Raw genomic sequence first — 9,044 nt, forward strand, 5'->3', positions numbered from 1 at the left:
AAACGTCTTAAATTAAGTTACCGAGGAGTACAAGTTTGTTCGAATAAAATTTGAGCAAAGCACTTTTTGGGTATGTCTTGAGCAGTCACTGTCATTGTGATATCAATGTTACAACGGTGTAATGTAATACCAATATGGCTGTACACGATGTAATGTAATACCAATATCATGTTACAACAGTGTAATGTAATACCGTTATGATTGTCATTGTGATATCATATATGTCATTGTCATTTGAGCAAACCACTCTTTGGGTGCGTCTTGAGCAATCATTGGTTCAATCTTACGACTGTACGGTGACGATGTCCACTCGGGTAATACCAATATGGCTTCGGCAACGGCCAACTGTCATTTTTCATAATTTAGAAACAAATCAGGAAAAAGGACCCATGTAAAACTAAGTAAACAAAACTTATTGATACATGTTATACAAAGAACATACCGAGAAATAGGCTTCTTTGTAATACCAGCAGCAACAGGCCTACAGTAGACCAAAGGATGGTTTTACATCTAAGGATAAATGAATGTCTAATCTGGTAAAATCTAATCTGATATGGTAGCTCAATAGCTTAACAAGTTACATAGGATTGGGAGGAGGGGAAAATGGATAAGACACCCTGAGAGCAGAGGCACCTGACCCTCAGTAACTCCAGCACATGATTTGACGCCTCAACTTTGAACCAAGAACTAACATGTGATTATTTAGAGCATAAATATTTTTAACATTTCCAACGCGTTGACAAAGTGCAAAATCAACTAAAAAGCTTACACATCAGTGCCAAACTAAATCTGAAAATTACCATACGACCAACAACCAAACTGAACCCAAATTCTACAATTGTGCACTCCAAGATGTATGACCCAAAATTAAACTAGAAAGGAACAAACTGATCACTCAAGTCTACTTCACTAACACCTTAATACTATGTACATGAAAAGCACTCACTAGTAGAATACAGGGCTTTGGTTCGGCCAGAAAAGAGCATTAGTACCGGTTGCATTGCGAACCAGGACTAATGTGAGCATTAGTCCCGGTTCGAGCGGCTAGGGCACCGTATAGGCATTACTCCCGGTTCAAATGGGACCTTTAGTCCCGGTTGGTGCCACGAACCGGGACTAAAGGGTGTGATGCCCATTAGTACTGGTTCGTGGCACGAACCGGTACTAAAGGTCTAACCGGTCTAACCTTTAGTACCCATTCGTGCCACGAACCGGTACTAATGGGGTTGAGGCATTAGTACCGGTTTGTGGCACCAACCGGTACTAAAGGTTAGACCTTTAGTACCGGTTCGTACCACGAACCGGTACTAATGGTGCAATTTTCAAATCCTACCCCACCCCTCCCGGTGTATCGCCTTTTCAGTTTTGTAAAAAGCAAAAGAAAATGATAAAAACTTCAAAATTTAAAATCCTTCGAGATGTAGTTATGTTACTACATCTACTAGTTAGGAAATTTTAAAAACTTAAATTTGGACATGTTTTACAAAAAGTGTAGGGAAAATGTAAAACGGCTATAACTTTTGCATACGATGTCTTAAAAAATGTATAATATATCAAAATGTTCAGCACGAAAATCCGCATCCAATTTTGACCGCCTACGCCTATTTGCAAATTTGTAGAATCCTCAAATTCCAAAAGGAAAAAAAAAGTTATGCTCAAATTTCAGTTTTTTTAAAAAAAACTCGTTAAATCTGGTCAAACTATAGTCAAACTACTTATTCAAGAAGTATTAGTGTTACTAAATAATTATTTAAGAATATTAGTGTTACTAAATAATTATTTCAGTTTTTTTGAACTTTGGTCAAATCTGGTCAAACTGTGGTCAAACAATGGTCAAACTACTTATTCAAGAAATATTAGGGTTACTAAATAATTATTATTTTTAGAACAATAGTTTCAAACTCAAACAGTGAAATGTGTGACTTCATGCTCAAGCTAAACTCCTGAGGGTTAATAGGATTGACATCTTACTATTGTCAGGAAAACAACAAGTGCAGACTTGGAAACGAGGGAGAATAGAACCCGGAAGTTAAGCGTGCTCAGGCTGGGGGAGTGGGAGGATGGATGACCGTGAGTTAGATGATTTGGAATGATGAGGGGTGATTAGAGATTAAATTGAGCAGTGGTGAGGGGTGATTAGAGATTAGAGGTTAAAATAAGTCAGAAATTTGAAAATCGGGAAATATTTCAAAAAAAAATTCAAAACAAATTCAAAAAAAATCATTTAGTACCGGTTGACTAAAGGTGGACCTCCAGGCAACAGCCACGTGGAGGGCCTTTAGTCCCGGTTCGTATAAGAACCGGGACTAAAGGGGGGGTGTCTTTAGTAACGACCCTTTAGTCCCGGTTCTAGAACCGGGAACCGGGACTAAAGGCCTCTAGAACCGGGACAAAAGACCCTTTTTCTACTAGTGACTGGAGCACTTGAATATTGTACAAAAATGATAGAAGGCATACCGCTCTGCATCGAAACTCCTCAATACTTTCATAATTATCTTACTTGGCAGGTAAGGAGTTCCTTCCGTGTCATAGAAGTTCATGCCAACAACATTCCCCTTAAAATCAACAATGGGCCCTCCAATTCCAGCCTATAGCAGAAAAAACAGAAGTGACATTTAGCAATGGTTACACAGGGAAAAAAGATGTTCGTAGTATGCCTACTGATGTAGTCACTTATTCATAAGAAACTAATTATTTCCATCATGCAAAAAATATGTAAGAGAAATCAAGTAAGCTAGCAACGCAATATACCTTGGTGATTTTACAGGTGGAGATCTTAAGCTCTTTGCAACCAAATTTACATCGTTCGCCAGTCACTGACCCCTCTGCAGCCATAATCTTGCCTGATTTAAAGACACGGCCAAGAGCTAATACCTCAGTTTGAGGTGCATCAACCAATATTGCTGGTCGATTACTGCGAAACATGGGGATGCTGATAACAGCAACATTATAGCAGAAATCATATTTTTCTAATTTCCCTATAATGCACAGCTCACTTGGAAGACACACTTTAATCTGCAATGATGAAGTGAGACTTAACCAGTGTCTTGATGAACAAGTAAAGAGTAAATAACTACTAATCTAGTACTACAAACCTCTAGGTTATCAACAATCTCGTTTTCATCACCAGAAGTTCTAACCAAGCTTGCTGAAGTCAGAACTCTTGTGGTGGATGTCGATCCATCAAATTCTATACATACACCTGTGCAAGCAAAATGCCTTCTATTGACTGCAAAGGGTAATTTCAGTCTTAACCAGTAATCATATAAAACAAAAAAAGTGGAAAATAAAAAGCTAATAACATTAAATCACCATTGAATGAAGCGAGTGCAACAACACTCCGAGACATCTTTAAAGTAATTCTTCTAGCAGGTTCACTCAAGATATCTGTGCCAAATTTCTCTTCAAAATTAGCTTCCAAACGCATGCCTCCTGGTTAAATAAGCATGGCATAATAGTTAAATGAGATAACAGAGTAGAGTAGTCCATAATGTGATACAAGAGGGAATTGTTAGCACTCAGCACAATCAATAGAAGCAACTCACCATCAGCATAAACTGGTAAGGGATAACCATCAGACTTTAATTGATCATTTATCATCTTTGTAAGGCCTAGTGTGACAAGGTGAAGCAATTCATAACAATGTGTAAGCAAAATAAATACAAATGTTGCTGCCACAAGATGAAGCAGTTCATGACTATGCAAAGTCATAATCAGCAAAACGAAAAGCATACCATTAGATGGCCAGGGAGCTAGAACACGCTTATGTTCGTCATCAATGAGCTCTGGTGTAGGTGCATCCTCATTGAATTCTAGTGCTAGAAGATGAAGACATTAATGGCAATGTGTCAGTAATGACCGAAAGTTACAGTGGATTATGATAACTTGCATGATAATACACATCAGAAGTGACTCTGAAGTGATTCACCTTGTGGCTCAGGGATAGAAGATAAAACTTGTTTCTGGTTATTATTTTCATTTCCCCCACTACAGCCATTTTGATTGGAGCTACCTATAATAAAAAAGAGACAGAACAGAAAAATATTGAGTTTTATGCTGGAGTAGCTCACTTAAAGCATGAATTGATTAGCAGACCATAAACTAATCTCGAAGAGTATGAAACAAGTAACATTGGAAAATGACGAAGAATAGCATGTTATCACATAATTTAGAAGCCTTAAAAGAGTGACCATTCTTAGCTCACCTTCTAGATGGCGCCTTAAAGCACTGGAAAGATTTTGCCAGTAATTTCGTTGCATTTCCTCCCTACTGCATAATGTAGTGATCTCATCATGATGCATACAGTTAAATATGATTGATTTTTCATGAACATAACACATACAAGTATGATTAAATGATTTCTAGATAACATACCTTATCCGAGCAACCCTCAAACATTCATCAATCTTATTTCCTTGCACATATGGAGTTCCTTCCTGATCATGGTAGTCATTCATCCCAGCAATATTCCCATCAGGATCAACAAGTGGACCACCACTTCCATCCTAGCACAAGAATGAAATGTGTACATAGGAAAATTGTAAATTTTGAAGCATACAAAGACAGTGCATATAATGAGTCGACAAATATGGAGAGAAACCTTCAACGCACCATAGTAATTTTGCATGTGGACAACATACGCCCTTTGCTGTCAATTTTACTTGGATCATCACTTGGTACCCCATGTGTTTGCATTAACTTGCCTGACTGGAAACAACGCTTGAGAGCTAACAAATCAGTATGCCGCTGAACTTGCACGCTGTTACTGAAACATACTGTACGAAGATCAGGGGAATATGTAGTGACCACCATAACCATACTGAAAGGCAAAACAGAATGTTGTATCCACCCATCGACCACTTGGTTATTTGGAAGGCGCAATTTTATCTGTAATGACATCACAGAAATACAGCATGACTACCAGATGACCACCAATATCTAAAATAAGCAAATCAGGCGCAGAAAAATAGGCAGCACAAACCTTCAGTCCAAAGATGAACCTACGTCCACTATCTGATGTGCTAACCAAAGCTGACGAGGTGAGAATAGATGTGTTACGTAAACTGTTTTCAACAACTATGCCTGTGCTTTTATAATGCAGCTTGTCTCCTACACAAGATCACTGTTTCAGTTATTGTCAATTGATGATTTTGAGGAAAAAATACTGGGAATAAAATAGTATAATCACCATCATATGAAGCAAGCGAGACAATGCTTGCGGAAAACTTGGTAGCAAGTTCTTGACCGAGTTCCGTCCAACAAAGTTTTTGCTCGATGCTCTCCGCCGTATCTTTACAATCAGTCAAGATGCTGGATACTTTCTTTAGGCTCTTACCATTTTTTTGCTGTCCATTTAAGTATCTAGCTCTTCGCTTAACTCTCAGCATCTTCGCTGCCAAATTTGGGTCCCCAAACAAGAAAGATAAGAAATTATCTTCACTGTACTTAAGTTTGAAATTTTTTGTTCAAAATTGCATGCAAGTAACTTAACTTGTACTTCGAAGCCAGTGATAAAAGTAAAAGATATACACCCTCAAGGCCTCAAGTCTTCAAAAGCTTGGCAATTTGGACATCGACACGGTATTCAAAATGTATAACATTGATCCCCAGTTCTATTTATTATGTATTTGTAAAAAATGATAAAGGTATTATATGATAGAAGTATTCAAGACAAATCAATGCACATCATTCCCAAGAGTCCAATTTAAATATATATCAAAACATATAAGTAACCAAAGTACCTAGAGATTGACTATACCCTTGTCCATACCGCCAAGTTTTCAAAGACTGGAGGGCGTAACTTGTTAATGTGAAATAACTGTTTTCGACCATATCTGCTGAGGCAGATCAACAGAATATGAGATGCACAGGCGTGTCAGCTAGCAAGTGTTACCATATTACAACATCTAAGTCAGACTTAGGAAACAAAAGGACAACTTTCATGCAGAGCCAAAAAATACCAAACCCCATCCTCGTAGGGTCCATCTGCCTCGTCAACAATGTCGATAATCCGAGCAATGTTGTCACCATTGAGGACATTGCTACACCAACCTACCCCCCAAAAAAAAACCTTCCCAAAGAAGGATCTTTGCTACACCGACCTACCCGACCATCACTACCAGAATTTACTTAGTTGCCGATGGCCTCATCTATGCCGACGGCCCCCGTCGGCAAAGATAGACATATGCCGACGGCCAAGGCCAGGTCGTAGGCGTAGAATAGCTGTTGGCATATGTAGATCTATGCCGACGGGGGCCGTCGGCATAAGACGGCCGTCGGGACTGCTGGCGATACGCCTACGGGTGTCGTCGGCATAGCACGGGCCCACCTAACCGGTCAGCGGTGACTGTTTGACGGCGTCGAGGCTACGCCGACGGGGGCTAACGGCGGCCGTCGGCATAGATTTGCTGACATCACCGATCCACGCCGTCTCCACGTCATCGATCCTAGGGAGAGAGGGCCCGTGGTGTGGCAGAGATATGCCGATGGTATACCTGTCGGCATAGGCCTCTGCGTGCGATGCCACATCATTGATCTGTGGCATCGTAGCTCCATGTGCGCAGCTATGCCGACGGCCTTGCCGTCGGCATATCTCTATTTTTTATTTTTTTAATATTATTTATTATTTTCTTTTTTTCATAACATAAATGTGCCTTATCTAAACAAAAAAACATACCACGATGGTATATCGATTGCCCCCCTCACGGACGTCGCTGCCGCCGTGTCACAAAGGTGGGAAACGGTCGACACGGAGGGAATCTGGTTAGAGGGGGAATTAGGGTGGCCTTCGGTGTGTAGCTATGCCACCGAAACATCGCACGGGTACTGATGCATGTGTGAAAGTGATGTGGCATGCGTAGATGCCCGTCTTGGGGCTCCGTGGTGTGCCCCCCCCCCCTCCACGAACAACAGTGCCGGCCTCACTTGGAGGGGGGAATCATGCGGGTGCGATAGAACCAAGGGAATCTAGTGGTGGGTTGGGTCCAGACCGTGTTCTGGGATACTGCTATGGGCTGACCTATCGCAACCAGGTGAAAAGGTCCACCGGTCAAAGCCCGTCCGGCGAAAGTCAAAGGGCTAGATCCGGCAGTCGTCTGTGTCAGGGTTAGATGGGACGGGGTACCGGGGGTAGCAATGTCGCCAGATGTTGCGGTGGGCCCTCCTATGCTTGTGGAAGCGTGGTGGCAGGCGCAGGCACCCGGCACGCGACTCCGGGGTGTGCCCCCCTCACGGGCGTCGCTGCCGCCATGTCCCGGAGGGGGGAAACGGCCATGTCGGCATGACATGGAGGGAATCTAGTGGTGGGTTGGGCCGCGACGGTGTTCGGGGGTGTAGCTATGGGCTGGTCTATGATAACCAGGTGAAAAGCTCCACCGGTCAAACCCCATCTAGCGAAAGTCAAAGGGCTAGATCCGGTGGTCGTCTCTCTGGTGCAATCCTTACCGACTGAAAAAGATTGCAGTCAGGTTGAAGCCAAAGCTTATGGACTTGTCGATATTGTAGGGGATGAAATGATTGACAAGCACTGCGATACTGATCCAGTGTGGTTTCCAGAAATGTTTAAGGATTGGTAGTGTCCGGATTTCTTGTAAAGTTATTCAGGGTTAGACGGGACGGGTACCTGGGGGGTAGCAATGCTGCCAGGTGTTGTGGTGGGCCCTCCTATGCTTGTGGAAGCGTGGTGGCAGGCGCAGGCACCCGGCACGCGGCTCCGGGGTGTGCCCCCCTCACGGGCGTCGCTGCCACCGTGTCCCAGAGGGGGGAAACGACCACGTCGGCATGACACGGAGGGAACCTTGGGGTGGGTTGGGCCGGGACGGTGTTTCGGGGTGTAGCTATGGGCTAGGCGGCGGTCGTCTGTGTCAGGGTTAGACTGGACGGGGTACCTTGGGGGGTAGCAATGCCGTCAGGTGTTGCGGTGGGCCCTCCTAAGCTTGTGGAAGCGTGGTGGCAGGCGCAGGCACCCGACACGCGGCTCCGGGGTGTGCCACCCCTCACGGGCATCGCTGCCGCCGTGTCCGGGGGGGGGGGGGGAGGCCACGTCGGCATGACACGGAATCTAGTGGTGGGTTGGGCCGAGATGGTGTTCGGGGGTGTAGCTATGGACTGGTCTATGACAACCAGGTGAAAAGGTGCACCGATCAAACCCCGTCCGGCGAAAGTCAAAGGGCTAGATCCGGCGGTCGTCTGTGTTAGGGTTAGACAGGACGGGGTACCTTGGGGGTAGCAATGCCGCCAGATGTTGTGGTGGGCCCTCCTACGTTTGTGGAAATGTGGTGGTACGCGCAAGCACCCGGCACGCGGCTCCATCATGTGACCCTCCTCATGGACATTGCTGCCGCCGTTGCATGGAGGGGGAAACGGCCACCAGAGTCCTCATACATACGGAGGCCATTGTCACCACTGAGGGGGGGCAAGGTGGTGGTAGCCGTTGGACGCGGGGGCGGAGGCAGGCAGTTACGGTTGGGTCGGCCCTTGACTGTTGGAAAACGGCTACCACGACTACCTCTACACCAACCTGACCGAGTCTCACGCTTCTCTGGATAGCTCTCCACAACGCACGCCTATCATGCGTCTGTTACGCACGCCGCCCTCCTGAGGCGCTCCTGCTGTTGTACTCTCTAGTGTATAAATTGTACTATTGACTGTTGATCAATACACGGTGAATTCCACCTTACATCTTGGTAATCAGAGCCTCTCTCCCTAACCTAATGGCCGACTCCTCTTCCGCCCCGCCCGCCACCATCGTCCGTCCCAGCGGCGGCACCTCCGCCCCCGCCGTCGGTCCTTCGGCTCCCGCTCCCACTGCCCCAGCAAGCCAGTCGGACACCCTCCACCTCCCCGTACTATCTGCACCTCCTCTCACGGCACTAGCTGCCCTCATCGTAGTTCCCCTCGCGGCCCAACCCACCGCTCTTCCCGCCCACCCAACACCCAGCATCCCCCCCATGGGCAGCCTTCAGATCACCCACTTCCTCCCCTTCAAGCTGGACTTTGGATCCGGCAATTACGCCAAGTGGAAGGACATCATGTGGTGCGTCCTG

General features: G+C 45.0%; 1 protein-coding gene across 1 annotated transcript; it reads right to left on the reverse strand.

The window, feature by feature from the left end:
* Nucleotides 1-207: 207 nt before the first annotated feature.
* Nucleotides 208-5,490, reverse strand: LOC123066440 (uncharacterized). The gene is made up of 14 exons (XM_044489524.1): nucleotides 5,189-5,490; nucleotides 4,982-5,109; nucleotides 4,612-4,887; nucleotides 4,375-4,505; nucleotides 4,205-4,269; nucleotides 3,929-4,012; nucleotides 3,735-3,818; nucleotides 3,546-3,611; nucleotides 3,295-3,432; nucleotides 3,096-3,223; nucleotides 2,752-3,015; nucleotides 2,458-2,588; nucleotides 443-481; nucleotides 208-345 (listed from the first exon to the last, which is right to left on the reverse strand). Exons 1-14 carry the CDS (start codon nucleotides 5,385-5,387, stop codon nucleotides 270-272), a joined length of 1,809 nt encoding a protein of 602 aa, XP_044345459.1. The 5' UTR covers nucleotides 5,388-5,490; the 3' UTR covers nucleotides 208-269.
* Between the last annotated feature and the right edge of the window lie 3,554 nt (nucleotides 5,491-9,044).

This window comes from Triticum aestivum, chromosome 3B (assembly GCF_018294505.1).
Source record: "Triticum aestivum cultivar Chinese Spring chromosome 3B, IWGSC CS RefSeq v2.1, whole genome shotgun sequence".
Taxonomy (NCBI): Eukaryota; Viridiplantae; Streptophyta; class Magnoliopsida; order Poales; family Poaceae; genus Triticum; species Triticum aestivum.

Coding starts and splice junctions, on each gene's coding strand:
- LOC123066440 (XM_044489524.1), bottom strand. CDS start 5,387: ATGCTGAGAGTTAAGCGAAGAGCTAGATACTTAAATGGACAGCAAAAA. Junction 5,110..5,188: donor CTCGCTTGCTTCATATGATG/GTGATTATACTA, acceptor GATCTTGTGTAG/GAGACAAGCTGCATTATAAA. Junction 482..2,457: donor AGGAGTTTCGATGCAGAGCG/GTATGCCTTCTA, acceptor GGTCTACTGTAG/GCCTGTTGCTGCTGGTATTA.